The sequence below is a fragment of the Hippopotamus amphibius genome, chromosome 16 (assembly GCF_030028045.1).
Source record: "Hippopotamus amphibius kiboko isolate mHipAmp2 chromosome 16, mHipAmp2.hap2, whole genome shotgun sequence".
Taxonomy (NCBI): Eukaryota; Metazoa; Chordata; class Mammalia; order Artiodactyla; family Hippopotamidae; genus Hippopotamus; species Hippopotamus amphibius.
Genome location: NC_080201.1, coordinates 46,709,597 through 46,725,359, shown reverse-complemented (window position 1 = coordinate 46,725,359; position 15,763 = coordinate 46,709,597). Strand labels below are relative to the sequence as shown.

General features: G+C 57.2%; 2 protein-coding genes across 2 annotated transcripts; one reads left to right on the top strand and one right to left on the bottom strand.

The window, feature by feature from the left end:
- The first annotated feature begins 326 nt into the window (after positions 1–326).
- Positions 327–8,938, top strand: LGI4 (leucine rich repeat LGI family member 4). Its single transcript, XM_057712611.1, has 9 exons — positions 327–1,003; positions 1,444–1,515; positions 1,766–1,837; positions 3,635–3,706; positions 3,818–3,889; positions 4,126–4,295; positions 6,407–6,571; positions 6,654–7,159; positions 7,975–8,938. The coding sequence occupies exons 1-9, from the start codon at positions 828–830 to the stop codon at positions 8,287–8,289; spliced, it is 1,620 nt and encodes a 539-aa protein (XP_057568594.1). The 5' UTR covers positions 327–827; the 3' UTR covers positions 8,290–8,938.
- A 926-nt stretch (positions 8,939–9,864) lies between these two features.
- FXYD3 (FXYD domain containing ion transport regulator 3) lies at positions 9,865–15,370 on the bottom strand. The gene is given in 8 exon segments (XM_057712592.1): positions 9,865–10,067; positions 10,219–10,256; positions 10,577–10,677; positions 10,680–10,768; positions 11,313–11,336; positions 11,444–11,476; positions 12,588–12,780; positions 15,244–15,370. Coding segments are annotated over 7 exon segments (345 nt in total). The 5' UTR covers positions 12,628–12,780; positions 15,244–15,370; the 3' UTR covers positions 9,865–10,047.
- Between the last annotated feature and the right edge of the window lie 393 nt (positions 15,371–15,763).

Genomic DNA, 15,763 nt, shown 5'->3' with positions numbered 1-15,763 from the left:
GAGCCAGGGGAGGGGGCTGGCTGGGAGTGTCCAGGACAGCTCCAGCCCTTAGTGGTCTCTCCTTCCACCCCCTCCTGCCTGCAGAGCCATCCGGTCCCCACCCTGGTGTCATCCTCCTCACACTCCGTGAGTGGGGTGGAGTGGGGAATCTGGGGAGGGGGCTGGCTGGGAGGAGCCAGGGCAGATCTAGCCCTCAGTGGCCCCTCCCCTCCCATGGGGCTCTCTGGCCCCTTCCCCAGGGCTGCTCTTCCTATGGCCTCTGACCCCCTCCTCCTCCTCACCCTGCTTTGCCTCGCGCACCCGGTGCCCAGAGTCCGTCTCCCAAACCTCTTGGGAGAAGGGATGTGGGAGGAGGGGAAGAAACTTCCAGGGAGCTAGAAAGGGGGGGTAGGGAGAAAGAAATAAAGACACCAGACAGAGGGAGACACACACACACACACACACACACACTCAGACACACAGAAAGAGAGGCCAACAGACAGACACAGACAGAAAGAAAGAGAAAAAGAGAAACAGAGACAGACGATTCAGATAGAAATAGAGAGACAGTTAGTGGGAAGCAGACGAACTCACAGAGTCAGGAGTACAAAAAGGGAGAGAGACAGAAAGGACAGGGAAAGAGAAATAAACAGAAAATTAGACACCAAAGAGATACAGGAAGAAAGACAGACTGAAGAGAGACCTTGAGAAAGCGCAGAGAGAAGCCGGGGCAGTGCGTGCCAGCTGGCGGCATGGAGGGTCACCTGGCATGGGAGATGTAGTGGCTGAGACCTGGGCCGAGCTGAGTGGGCGGAGAGAAGCCGGTGCCTTGACAGGGGTCAGGGGGCATGGGAGGGGCAGGAATTCTGCTGCTGCTGCTGCTGCTGGCTGGGGTGGGGGTGGGGGAGGCCTGGAGACCCCCAAAGGGAAAGTGTCCTCTGAGTTGCTTGTGCTCCAAAGACAGTGCCCTGTGCGAGGGCTCCCCGGACCTGCCCGAGAGCTTCTCCCCGACCCTGCTGTCACTGTGAGTGTCAGGCCCTATGGGGGCCTGAGGCTGGGGATGGGAGACCTGGGACCCCAAGGGCTGGGGGGCAGGGTGCTGGCTCCCCAAGGAAACAGGGGCCTGTCAGGATCTTGGGCGGGGGGACAGCAGAGGATGCCGGGATGCCTGAAAGGGGTTGCTGGGATTTGCAAGGGAGCGGGAGGGAGATTCCAAAGGGTAGGGGCAGCATCGGGGGCCTGGGAGGAGGGAGAGCCGTGGGGTGGGCTGAGTGCTGCCAGGATCCTTGCCAAGTAAGGAGGGCAAGTGCCTGTCTCCCCTGGGATGTAGGGGAAATACACACACCCGGGGTCAGGTGGCATGCCAGGGCCCCCCCACCCCCGCCCCAGACAGGAGATGGCTCTGGGTTGGGGCTGGCACACTGGAGGGGTTTTCTCCTCACCTACTGTTGCCCACGTCCCCAGCTCACTGGTTAGGACCGGAGTCACCCAGCTGAAGGCGGGCAGCTTCCTGAGGGTACCGTCGCTGCACCTGCTGTGAGTGGGGCCCGGTGGAGCAACGACCACACGAGGGAGGGGGTGTCCGAGCACACGTGCATGGAGGGGTGTGCACACACATGTGCATGTGCGTGTCCATGAGAGCATGTGTGTCACGCACATCCTCACACTGCGTGCATGTGCTTGTGTGACCGTGCCCACCTGGGCTGGGGTTGGGGGTGGGGCAAGGTTAAGACGTCAGGCAGGGAGCAGCGGCTCTGGAACAATTTCTTTCTTACTTCCTTGCCAGCCTCTTCACATCCAACTCCTTCTCCGTGATTGAGGACGATGCGTTTGCGGGCCTGTCCCACCTGCAGTACCTGTGAGTGAGGCCAGGAGGTGCGGGCAGGAATGGGGGCCTGGGAGAGGAAGGAGGAGCCCCTCTGTGGCTCCTAGAGTAGAGGAGGTAGGGGCTTGTTGCCCTGGGGAGGAAGTGTCTGGAGAAGGGACCGTCCTGGAGAGGGCAAGAGGCCTGGCCTCTTGCGTGTGGTTGGGATTCCTGCTCAGCTGTGTAATCCCAGACTGCTCAACTGCCCTCTCTGTTTCAAGGTTCACAAGAAGCCTGGATAACCCATGACTGTTTCTGGTCCTACCTGACTTTGGGGAGCCCAGGAAGGGTACAGAGAGGCCAGAGATAAGGAAATGTTTCAAATTCAGAGGAAACAACTCTGAGTTAAATGGTGACAGTGATGATGGTGGTACTGATGGTGACGGTGGTGATGGTGATACTGATGGTCACAGTGGTATTGATGGTGACAGTGGTATCGACAGTGACAGTCATGGCGGTGGTATTGATGGTGACAGTGGTGACGGTGGTACCGGTGGTGATGGTCGTGATGGTGGTACCGGTGGTGACGGTGGGGATGGTGGTGACAGTGGTGACAGTGGTATCGACGGTGACAGTCATGATGGTGGTACTGGTGGTGATGGTGGTGACAGTGGTACTGATGGTGACAGTGGTGATGGTGGTACTGATGGTGACAGTGGTGATGGTGGTACTGATGGGGACAGTGGTGACGGTGGTATTGATGGTGAAAGTGGTGACGGTGGTACTGATGGTGACAGTGGTGATGGTGGTATTGATGGTGACAGTGGTGACAGTGGTACTGATGGTGACGGTCTTGATGGTGGTACCGGTGGTGACGGTGGTGATGGTGGTGATGACAGAACAACTATGCCAGCATTGGTGTTGGCATTGGTGGTGATGGTTATGGGGGTGGTGGTGATGATCCTGTCACAGCTGCTCACAGGGAAGTGGTGGCGTTATTGAGGATGATAGAGTGGGAATGATTTTGATAAAAATGGTGGACCCAACAGTGATGGTACGGATGATGACGTCTGAAGGGTTGCTGTCAGTGAGCATTATCAGAATTCTGGGCTTTAGTAATTATGGTTTGTGGTATCGGTGTCAGTGATGGCGTGGGGTAGGATGTTGGTGTTGGTGTAACAGCAATGTGGTTGGTATTGGGTTTGGTGGTGATGGTGGAGATGTTCACATGTATGGAAACTGTGGCAGTAGCGGTGTGATGGGTGACAATGGGCGTGCGGGGAGTGCCAGTGCTGATGCTTGTGATAATGGTGGCAGTGGCTTTGGTATTGATTACGAAGGCTGTGTTCCTGGTGACGCGTATCAGTGTTGCTGGTGTGGGTTTGGTTATGATGGTGTTGGTGTTGGTACTGATGATGGGAATAGGTTTTGATGGTGCTGGTGACGGTGGTGACGTGGTATCTTGTTGGTGACAATGGCAGTTATGGGTACTGGGGTGATGACAGTGGTAGAGGCATTGGACGTAACGGGTGATGGTGGAGGTATGGGTGGTGATATTGGTGCTAGTGCTGGTGTCAGTGATCATGGTGGCAGTGGTGGTGATGGTGGCGGCAGAGTTCACGGTGAGGCCGGCAATGACCACAGCGTCAGGTTCTGGGGTCCTGAAATCACAGGCTGGGACCTTGGTGAGGAGAGGCTCCTGGGAGGTTTTCCCTGGGATTATGCAAGGTGTTGGGAGAGAATTTGGCACATTCCAGTGGCCTATGGCTTCCCTGGGGTGCGTTCCCCAAGCACTGTGGGGCCACAGCAGGGAACCGAGGGCCTCCCCCTGACTCCATCTTCCCTCCGCAGCTTTATCGAGGACAATGAGGTTGGCTCCATCTCGAAGAACGCTCTCAGAGGACTCCGCTCCCTCACACATCTGTACGTGCCTCCCCCGCCCCGCCCGCCCTGACAGGCACCCCGCAGCCGTCACCCGGGCGCACAGCGTATCCTGGGAGCTGCTGATGGTGTCTCCCTCTCTCCCTCCACCAGAAGCCTGGCCAATAACCAGCTCGAGACCCTCCCCAGATTCCTGTTCCGAGGCCTGGAGACCCTGACTCATGTGTGAGGCTCAAGGGGGCTGGGAGGGTGGGCGGATGTGGGACTGTCTGGGGTGAGGGGAAGGGGACGTCTGTGCCCACTCTTGGTGGGCACAAAGGAGTGTGACTGCGAGGGTTCTTACAGATTTCCCACACCACTGGCGGGGCCCCATCCTGAGCCCTTGCCTGGGAAGGGGTGGGGAGCGTGGCCCCCAGGGGGTGGAAGCCAGGTCGCAGCCCCTCCCCGGCCTCTTGCCCCAGGGACCTCCGCGGGAACCCGTTCCAGTGTGACTGCCGCGTCCTCTGGCTGCTGCAGTGGATACCCACCGTGAACGCCAGCGTGGGGACGGGCGCCTGTGCCGGCCCCGCCGCCCTGGCCCACATGCAGCTCGGCCACCTCGACCCCAAGACGTTCAAGTGCAGAGCCATAGGTGGGGGCTTTCCCGGAGGGGCGGGAGGGACAGCAGGGGTCCCCAGAAGAAGGCGGGAGATCGGGGAACGGCTGCCAGGGCTGAGGGGCTCGCCTCCCTCCCTGCTCTGCCATTTCCTGGCTGTGAGTCTTCTGAGCCTCCCTGAGCCTCAGTCTTCTTATCTGTAAATAGGGGTAATAAACAGTGACACAGGACTGCTGTGAGAATTCAGTGATGTACTCGGCACAGGGCCTGGGAGGGGAGGCCCCCATAAATATTCATTCTCGTTGTTGTCATTATTAATATAACATCGGTCATTTAAAGAACACTTCCTATGATCATTTTGCTTTTCCGCAAGTGTATTTTGGTACCTTTATGGGTACTGGGCAAAGCAGAGAGCACAGCAGTGAGGAAGCCAGCCCTGGGTCTTGCCCTCACAGAGCCCACAGCCAGAGGCAGGCAGAGAGGGGTGGCTCCCAGCGGTCTAGGCTGGGATGGGGGAAGCACAGAGAGGTCAGGGCCGGGACAGGGGGAACCCACGGAACTGCGGGAGCCCAGAGCCAGAGCAGGAGCCAGGCACGGCTGGAGGGTCAGGAAGGAGAGGGCATCTGAGTGCAAACCTGAAGACCATCATTGACACCATCATCATCAAAGTGTAAGACATGCTTTTGGTCTTCGGGATTCATAGAACAAAAGAATTTCACTTAGTCACTCTTCATTCAGTTATTCCACAGCCACTGAGGTCCACTTGGTGCCCAGCCCTGTGAGAGGTCACCGTGGTGACCAAGATAACCCCGGGCCTTGGCCTTGGCCTTGTTCTTGGCCTCACAGGGTCTCAAGTCCTGGGGGCAGGAGACAGACATTACATAAAACATTGCACCAGTAAACGTATGGTACACATTGTGATAAACACAGGGGGTGATGAGAGAGTTTAGGGGGTGGTCCTACCTTACCTGGGGCATAGGAGAAGGCTTCTCTGAAGAGTTAGCGTGAGATGTGGATGTAGCTAAGTGGAGTACAGAGGAAGGGGCCAGCACGTGCAATGACTCCGAGGCAGCACAGAGCCTGTCCTGACTGAGGATCAAAGGGAGGCAGGTCTGGCTTGGGGAGGTGAGGAAGGGAAGGACACAGATGCGGTGGAAGGTGCAGGGGCCTCATTCTGCAGGGCTTTGAAAGGCACAGAAAACAGAAAGGAGGGTTTTCCAGAGGACTGAGGGTTTTCAGCAGGGAGTGACATGATTTGATGGCCATTTTTAAAAGATCCCCTTTGGATGGGTATCCTTAGTGGTTTGGTTCGTTGCTTTGGCTCTGGTCCCTAGAAGTAGGGCCTGGCATGTAGAGTGAAGTATTGTAATCTGGAGTCCACCACCCGGCTCCACCGCCACCGCACTGGGCAATCTGGGTGTACCATTTAGTTGCTGTAACAAAGGGGCTCTATTTACCATGAATTAAAGAAAACTGAAGGGTCTGAGGTGAGCAGTCCAGGCGGGTGGACCGTTATCCTGCTTTCCACGGTGGAAGCAGAGTTGTGGCCCCATCCATCTGCCAGTTCACAGGGAGAAGGGGAAAGGGACCAAGTTCAGGTTGAGCTGTCTTCCTACAAGCAAGGCGAACGCTACAACCATCACTCTGCTCTTGTTCCACTGGGCACTTGGTCTGGTCGTGGCCACAGTGGACCTCAGAGGGCGGGGGGCACTATGGGGGCAGTGCTGGGCTAACGCGGCCTCTGGCTGGGCAGCTTTGTGCCCAGCTGGCTACCCTATCTCACGAAGATGGGAAGGATGGATTTGGCTGGACAGCTGGCTGCCTGTGCCTCTTAGCCTCAGTTTCCTCATCTGTAAAGTGGATATAATAACAGAACATACCACATAGGGATCTAGTGAGGTTGAATGAATAGATATGTTTCTAAACAATTATTTGATGATGCCACGCAGCTTAGAAAATAAAGTATCACCGTGTGTGAGTTACTACGTCCATAGCTAAAAAGATTCCACTGTATGTCCCTATGAGGTCAACACCATGGTGGTCCTCACTTCAGAGATGTGCAAACCGAAGTTCACTGTTGAGGACCCTTGGGGTCCCGCTGGCCTGCCTGACTCTCTCCCCTCCCCTCCCCGCACCCCCCTCCCCAGAGCTGTCCTGGTTCCAGATGGTCGGAGAGTCAGCGCTGGGCGTAGAGGCTTTCTCCTACCAGGGGGAGCCCCACATCGTCCTGGCCCAGCCCTTTGCTGGCCGCTGCCTGATCCTGGCCTGGGACTACAGCCTGCAGCGCTTCCGGCAGGAGGAGGAGCTGTCTGGTAAGCCCCCTCTCATCCTCCCACCTGCCAGGTAGCCTGCCCAGCTGGCCTGACATGCCCCCTGCTCCCCGACTCCCCACAGCGCCCTCGGTGGTGTCCTGCAAGCCGCTGGTGCTGGGCCCGCGCCTCTTCGTGCTGGCCGCCCGCCTGTGGGGAGGCTCCCAGCTGTGGGCCCGGCCCGGCCCCGACCTGCGCCTGGCCCCGCTGCAGGCCCTGGCCCCGCGGCAGCTGCTGCGGCCCAATGATGCCGAGCTCCTGTGGCTGGACGGGCAGCCCTGCTTCGTGGTGGCCGACGCCTCCAAGGCGGGCAGCACCACACTGCTGTGCCGGGACGGGCCCGGCTTCTACCCGCGCCAGAGCCTGCACGCCTGGCACCGGGACACGGACGCCGAGGCCCTCGAGCTGGACGGCCGGCCCCACCTGCTGCTGGCCTCCGCCTCGCAGCGGCCCGTGCTCTTCCACTGGTTTGGGGGCCGCTTCGAGAGGCGCACGGACATTCCCGAGGCCGAGGACGTCTACGCCACCCGCCACTTCCAGGCCGGCGGGGACGTGTTCCTGTGCCTGACCCGCTACATCGGGGACTCTATGGTGAGGCTGGGCCCAGTCCTGTGGGGCAGGCGCAGGCCAGGCCTCACCCGCAGCAGCACACTCCCACTCAGGGCTGGCCTTTCAGCACGGACCCCACCTTGCACACTGGCCTCTGAACTCTGACCCACCTCATGGGCTGACTCTCCTTATGTGCCAATCTTTGCGCTCTGATGCCACCCCAAGACTGACTCCAAGACTGTGACCCCTCAAGGCTGGCTGACCCTAGACCACTCCCCATCCCCCAACACTGACACTGGCCCCGAGATTCTGATTCTACTCCCAAACCCTGACATAGTCTGGCACCTACATTCAACCACAACCACCACACCCTGAACCCCCGGGACTGACGGCCCACCCCCTCCAGTACTCTCTCTCTGGAGTGAGGTACAGCCAGAGGGAGGGCTCTGAGCCTAAAAGGCACTGATCTGAGTCAGGTGTTCACAGGGTGTCTGCATGGGGAGCAGACTGTGGGCACAGGGATGGGAGCAGGAAGACCAGGGAGGAGGCTGTGTGATGGTCCAGGAAGTAGGTGACTGTGGCTGAGCCGGAGTGCGACCACAGTAAATGGGAGAAATAAATACCATCGTAGGTGAAACTGACAGATTCCAGGGCTGACTGATTCTATGTGGGGTGTGAGGGAGAGAGAAGGGCCCAGAATGACTCCAAGTCTGTGGCCTGAGCAGCTGGCTGGTGACATTTATGAAAATAAGAAACCTGTGGGAGTTTAGGGACCTACAGGCCTCTGTTCCCAAGCTGCTCCACGTCCTCCGAGGCCTAGAGGACCACTGACCGGCAGGCCTGGCCACTCTCCGCAGGTCATGCGCTGGGACGGCTCCATGTTTCGCCTGCTGCAACAGCTTCCCTCTCGCGGTGCCCACGTCTTCCAGCCACTGCTCATCGCCAGGGACCAGCTGGCTATCCTGGGCAGCGACTTCGCCTTCAGCCAGGTCTTCCGCCTTGAGCCTGACAGGGGGCTCCTGGAGCCGCTGCAGGAGCTGGGCCCCCCGGCCTTGGTGGCCCCCCGTGCCTTTGCCCACATCACCATGGCCGGCAGACGCTTCCTCTTCGCTGCTTGCTTCAAGGGCCCCACACAGATCTACCAGCATCACGAGTTAGACCTCAGTGCCTGAGCCTGGAAGGGACCCTGGACGTGGCTGGCAGGAGGCTGGCATGAGAAGTCCTGGGTCTCTGGACGCCTCCCTTGCCTGGCTTTCTGGCCCTATTCAGAGGTGACGGCTGGTCCGAGATACTGACCACAGACCAAGTTCGAGGCAAGAGCTGCTCCTCCAGTCTTAAGCAACATCTTGGCTCGGGGCAGAAGACCCCTCCCCCTCCAAGGATGACTTGGGGGGGCTCAGGCTGGGGTACCGCACACGGAGCCAGTACAGAAACCATGGGGAGGGGGCTAATGTGCAGAGCTCCACGCGGTCTGGAAGCGCCCCCCTCAACCCACTCCTACCCCTCCTGTTCCCTATAAAAGTACTGAGAAGGAGATAGCTTTCCTTTTCCTTCTGAACTCAATCCAGCCAATGGCTTTTAGAGCCCGCCTCCATGACGTCATCAGTCGCTGGGCCGCTTTCCCTGCCGGCCTTGCTAACTTCCTTTGCGGCTTGTGCGCACGCCTGCTGCCGAGGCGGAAGCCCAGCGTGTCTTCCCTGTTGCGCGTGCGCAAGGAATAGGTGGGACATGGAGAGTTGTTGCGGGGAGGCAGGGATGCCCGGCCTCGGTCGGTGAAAGGGGCGAGGTCAGAAAGTGTATGAGCTCAATAAACGCACTGTGCACCCGCCCCACCCGCTGTTGTGGGGTCATTGGGAGAGGGTGCCTCCTGTGGCATGTGAGTGAGGTGGAGGAGGAGGAGGAGTCCCAGGAACAGTATTATGGAGGGGGGCGGTGTCCCAGGGTACGTTTTGGCTGCCCTTGTTGAGCTTTCAGCAGATTTCTAAGGAGTGTGGGCTCATGATTATGGGGGGGTGTTGTCTCGTGGGATGTTCAAGGGATATAAGGGGACCAGTCATGGGTTTGTTGTTGGTCTCATGTATTGTAGAAGATATTTTGGGGTGTTTTGAGCATTTTAGGCATTTTTATGAGCATTGAGGATTTTAGGCAGTTTTTTGGCTCTTGGTGACATTTTAGAAGCCTTATAGGGTATTGGAGACTGTCTCAAGGGAGTTTAAGCCTTGTTGGAGGTTCTCACGCCACACCCTGTGGCCATTATATATTATTAGGGGTATTGTGGGGAATTATTTAAAGGTCTCACAGGGACGTTTGGGTGTTAGGAAGGGTCTTTTATATAATGAATTAGGGTCTGAGGTAAGTGGGAGGATCATAGAGTCTCACTGTTGTAATCATAAGCTATCTGGGTACTCTTGTGATAGGATGATCCCACATCCTAGTTTTCCTGGGATGGTCCCAGCATCCACCTGAGTGTCCCAGCATCCCATCTGCCTAGAGCTCCCTTTCACTCTCAAAAATGTCCCCTGTGTGGCTGCTAGAGCATTTTAGATTGCACATATGGCTCCCATGGCCGGGGAGGCAGAGGTCAGGCCCCATGCCATCCACTAGGTCACGAGGAAGCAGGCCTGTGGGCTTCTCCCAGAAGTGATCCATCTGCCAGTTTCCATGCCAGCCCCCATGCACACCCACCTTCTCCTTGCCCCCCAAAATCCCAACACACACACACAGACAGAGTCTTGAGGCTGCTCAGGCATGTGGCAAGATCATTTTAGTGTGAAAATTGAACAGAGACCCCTCCAGGGAGAGGTGAGATGGAGCCCTGGCCAGGCAGTCTGAGGAGAGGAGGGATAATTCCAACCTGGAGTTCAGGCTCCTGTGCAGAGCCAGGACTTCAGGAAAGAGCAGTTCTTGGTGCTCTTTTGGCTGATCCATCCTCAACAATTATGGGCAGAGCCTGGGAGAGGTGACAGGGTCAGCTTGTGAGAGTGGATCAAGTTATTTCTCTCCAGGGTGCATGCGTGCACGCACACATACACACACACGCACACACACACACACCCCTCATACGCCGTATCCCACTCAGCCCCATTCTGTCCCCATCTTACCTGGAGTGATGAGAGGTGGGGCATCCCCTGGACGGTGGCTAGAGAAAGAAAAGTGGTGAGATCTCTGTTCACCCCTGTTTCTCCTCTCCCTCAAGGCTAGAGGAGTCTCAGCTTGCCCTGACATAACTTCCTAGCTATTTTCCCACAGGGTTGTACCATCCCAGGGACCAAAGCATTTCAGGATTGGGGGCCCTCTGAGGGTTCATGGCTCTGAAGAATAAACCTGGAATGTCTCAGGAGCAGGAATTCTCCAGGGCAGGGCCCAGAGGCCTGGTTTTTTCCTGCAAGATTTAGCTCTTTGCCCCCAAAAGGTGTCTGTCCAGCATGAGGCAGGCACGCTGCCTGCAACCCATCTTACCGGGACTTCTGGCGGAACTTGCATTTGCATTTCCCACCTGTTAGGGGAGAGGGGAACGTCAGGGGAGGACACGCACCTCCCTGCCCTGCCCGCTCCCCCGCCAGCTCCTCCACTCACTCATGAGGATGATGATACCGAGGGCACACAGAACCGCTGCGCAGATGAGTCCGCCGACCTGGAGGCTGTGCCAGTCTAGGAGAAACCCAGAGGGGGCCCTGGATGCCAGCCCGTGCCCTCCCCACCCAAGCCCCCAGCCTCTGGACGATATGCATTAGGCACCTCTGATGTGGGATACATCAGGGGAGAGAACAGACAGCCCCCCAGCCCCCGTGCTCACTTTCCAGTTTGCACACAGCAAGCGACAGAGATTTAACATGGGGTCGGGCAGAGAGACGCGGTCTGAAGACAAATAAGCAGGGCCAGGGGATGCAAAGTCAGAGCACAGCTCTTTTAGGGAGAGTGGCCAAGGAAGGGCCCTCCAAAGGGGCATATTTGAGCAGAGGCCTGAGGAAGGGTGGGAGTGAGTGTGGGGTTATGTGGAAGAAGATGTGGAGGGTTCCAAGGACCAGGCTGGCATGTCTTATTCCCTGAATCCACTGTGTTTACTGTTTAATGCCCCAATCCTTGCCCCTGGGCCACCCCCATCAGACCCTCACCCAATGCTGTGTGGGACCCGTGGCACAAAATAGCTCTGAGGGGTGGGTGGGGGTGCAAAGGGAGGGGCATAGGCTCTCACCATAGTAGAAAGGACTGTTTTTATCTGCAAGGAGAGAAAAAAAAGAACATGAATCCAGGACAAGAGTGGGGACATAGGGGTCCTGGGGAGACTTTGGGGGCAGGACTGGTGGAGGAGTCAGTCTGACTCACCTTCTGGGTCGTTGGCATCCAAGGCAGGCAGGCCTGGTGGGCAGAAGTGGGGAAGGAGAGAGATGGGGGTGCTGGCCTCGGCAAAGCTGGGGGCAGGGCCATGGAGCCCCAGGCCTCAGCATAGGGTCCCCTCATGGACAGTTCTCCACCTCCCTAGGGCACAGGGCTCCAACCCCAAACTAGCTCCTCTGCACGTCCCACCTTGGAAATGAGGGTTTCCACCACTCAGCCCCACAGCTGAAATAGGTTTTCATCTAGGTGGCTTTTGGACACCCAGCCAGCCTTTGGCCTCATGTGTCCAGATACCTGACTAATCCACACCCCTGCAGAAACGAGGGATGGTCTTGTCAGGATGACATATGGCTTCAGCTCCCAGACGTCCTCAGCCCTCATCTCCTGGTTCTGCCACATCCACATCCCACCCATCCCTCACGATTTCCCTCAAAGCGACTTACTAATTATAAACTCCACAGACTTTATTTAAAAATGCAACTTTACATCACTACCCTAAATGAAATACCAGTCTTGTCCAATGTAATGGATAAAAACAAATACAATGAAAGCAAAGGACTAGGTTTGAATTCTGGCTAGAAGCAGGGGGCTGCCATAGCTCTGGGCCTAAGCTCTGTTCTTTTTTGTTAAAGGGAGATTCATATTTTTAAATTATATTTAAAGCACGAACACATAGTGCTAACTCTGTCCCGGGCACTATTCTAAGTGCTCTGCAAATAGTAACTTGTTTAATCCTCACAGTGACTCTATAAGTAGGAGCTACTACTATCCCAGATGGGGAAACTGAGGCACAAGGGGTTTTGATAACTTGCCACATAACCACAAAGCTCTTACCTCTCGTCATAAAGTGTTAAGGAGTGTTAAAGACAGTAGCCCAGGGCTAAGCCTTCTCCTTGATGTCATCAAAGAGACGTTGAGATGATGACGAGTGTGTGAGCCTCTACTGTAAGAGGTCCTCCTGTATGTGTGTCCCTTGAAATCCCCAGTGTGACACTCCCTACCCTCCAGGAGATGCTGTCCTGAGACTCGCCATCCCATAGGGGAGGCAGAAATCACGAGCGAGCCACACGCAAGTGTGGTCACCACCCAGCCGAGGGGATCGGGGAGAGGCAGTCCGGTAACGGGCTCTCACCTGCCAGGAGGACGAGCAGGCTCAGGACCACCTCTTGCATGTCAGAGCGCTGGCCTGGAGGGGTCTGCAGGGAAGGTCCGGCTTTAGCAGGCCCACGGAGTTGCCGCTGGTTCCCAATCCCCTGCTACTCTGCTCCTTATCCAGGGTACACAGCTCACCCAGGGCAGAAAGGTTGGCCTTGAAACTCACCAGGCTGAGAGATAAGAAGGAACCAGAAAGTGCGGTGGGGGTTGGGGGGGAACTCAGACCTAGAGAGGGAGCAGTAACAAGAAACTCACTGGACATGGACTTGAGGCTTTAAGTGAATCACCCTGGCAACCAAACGAGAAAGGTTCTGCCCGCTGTTATGCCCATCTTACAGATGGGGAAACTGAGGCTCCAGAGGCGAAAGTGGGTGCGCGAGGTCACCTTACCAGGAAGTGGGATTTAAACCAGACCTGGCTCTTCGGAGCCTGTTCCTAACTCGGGACTCTCTCAGGGACTTGGGTGTTTTGGGAAATTGGGTGCTGGGAGCCAGGTGGCAGGAGGCCCGGTTCCTGGGAGTGTCTCCCATAGACAGCTCGGAGCCTGCCTGGGCTGGGCCAGGGCTGGCGACTGAGCTGGCTCCTCTGGTTGCTCAGGGCAGGATGTGGGGAGGAGAGAACTCAGAGCAGGGGGGAGGGGGAGGGGGAAGGCAGGCCTGGGAGAAGAATCGCCCGGCTGCAGCCCCAGCCTCATTTTCTGTCCCACCCTTCCCACGCCCACCATCCCGATTCTGCCGCACCCCTGCGCATCCCACCCCAGTCCCTGATTCTGCTCCTACCCCATCCCAGTCCCAGCCCCGCCCCTGCCCCTGCCCCTACCAAGCTCCTCTGGCAGCAAACGCTTCCTCTGTCCCCAGGTCGGCCTGCCCAGCACAAAGAACACTCCACCATCCCCTTCCTGGTCCAGTATCAGTCCCCCTCTGCGTTCCCTGTCCCCTCCTCTGCCCCTGCCCCACTGCCACAGCATACATTGTCCCAACCTTGATAGCAAGAGCTAACACTTAGATCCACCCTGTGCTGGGCAACGCCAAATGACCTTGCTGGGTTTTCACTCATGTAATCCCCCAAGAATCCCGGAAGCCATCTCTTATAGGTCCCATTTCACAGATGGCAAAACACATACCCTCCCTAAGCCTGGTTAAAACACCACTGACATCCCCTGCTCTGTCTCCTGTCCATGGCTGGAGAGCCCGTCCCATCTCTCTCTCTCTCTGGCCTCCAGGTAACCCCCTCCCTGAGTTTCTTTCTGTTTCTAGCATGCTCTCACAGTGTCCTTTATCTCCCTGTGCCCACCCCAGATCCTGGGAAACTTCTTAGCTTCTCAGTTCATCCCATATACCAGACTCACCATTTTAATTTGAGCATTCATTTCTTACAGGCAGAGGGCCTGTAGCCTTGGGGAACATTACTAAGGCGTTTAGGGTCCCTCCAAATTTGGGGCAGAGAGGGGAGAGTTGCAGTGGGTACGTGGGCAGGACAGCCTAGTGGTTCCCGGCAAAGGTCTGTAGAAGGACCACCTGTTGTCTAAAGCTAACACGTGAGGCTTTGTCATCCCACAATAACGCTAATACTAGTAATAAGAGCTGGTGCTGAGCGAGTGTTTAACCCACACCGGGCACTGTTCTCAGCTCTCTGCACTTATTCACGCATATAATCTTCGCAGCTTGATGAAGTTGGCACTATGATTAGCCCACGTTTCTGTTGCAACCCTGTAACTCCTGCAAATTCAGCTTAATGCTCTGTTCTGTCACCTGGGACTCAGGGTCTCAGCGCTTAAGCCTCTTTCCATGGGAGCCTCTAAGTCCCCCTGGCCGGTGAGGGCTCCCTACACCCCATCCCCAGAAATCTCCCAGCATCCCCACACAGGGGGCACTGATGGGTGGTCTCAGCCACACCCCAACCCCTGCACATTTCCGCCAGACTGTCCCACAGTGCGGGTCGCTGGGAGCTGATGTCTGGGCATCAGCCCTCCCCTGCCCTGTTCAGGCTGCTGTTGGAAGAGGCCCCTGGGCTGCTCCAGAACTGACTGCAGTTGGTTGGAAGCCTTGGAGAGGAAGACAGCCTGCAGCTGGAGGCTGCGCCCAGCCCCTCTGCTCTTTCCTGGCCCCAGAGATCCCAGTGCTGGTGTGAGGACTGTTTCCACCGTCCACCCCTACTATCCCTCTCTTTTCCCATGATGGTGGCCAGGCCCTTCAGGCATGAACAAAATGACTCCCTCATGTCCCTGAAGTCTCCTCCCCACCTCCCCATTTTACAGCTTCCCCAGGAGGCCAGCAGCCCCTTTCCCTAGAAGTCTCCAGGACCCACGTATTCCCAATATGTGGATACCCTGAGTCCACCCAGCCACCCACCCATCCATCCACTCCGATCCCCACAATCCAGATCCTTCTGTTCTATTTAGAGACCCTGATCTACCCAGACCCACCAGTCTAACAGACACCCCAATCCCATCTGATGGCCTTACCCTCACCCCAGCCGGCTCACGCAGCCCCCTGTGCGGAGAATGATGGGGAGGACTGCTCCCCCAGAAAAGAACCTTGAAGGGGGAAGGCTCTGAGGGTCTTTAACAGAGAGCAGTGGAGGGAGGGGCGGAGCTAAGTAGGGGTTGGAGGGAGGGGGCCCCAGCCCCTCACCTGCTTGCTGCCCAGGCTGTGCAGAGGTTCAGCTTCCGGGAGAGAGTGGGGCTGCTTAGCCTGAGTCCTGCCTTTATCCGCAGCCACCACGCCCTAAGCAAACCTGGGCAGGTAGAGAACTAGTCTGACTCCCTAAAGCTCAGGGGCTCTCTCACCTCACGCCTGCTCTTAAAGAGACAGTCCCCCCCACCCCACCCCAAGCACCAGTGGCAGGGGTCTCCAGGGTCACAGGAGCCTTAGGTGAGGCAGAAAGAGAATAGGATGAAGGCTGGAACTCTGCCCCTCACTTTCAGGGAGGGGGCTTTCTCCAGTCTCCTGCCCCTCAGAATAGGACCTGGGAGGGGACGAGGTTCGGGTCTTTAACAGTAGAGCCTCCCCCTGGCAGGGCAGTGGGGGAAGGCCATGCCTTGGTTGTAATAACCTAACCTCTTTTACTTAGATTGTGTGCTGCCCTTGGAGGAGGGATTGGTGGCCATTGCGGGAGATCTAACGTCCTCCTCCGGGCCACTTGTTGCTGGCC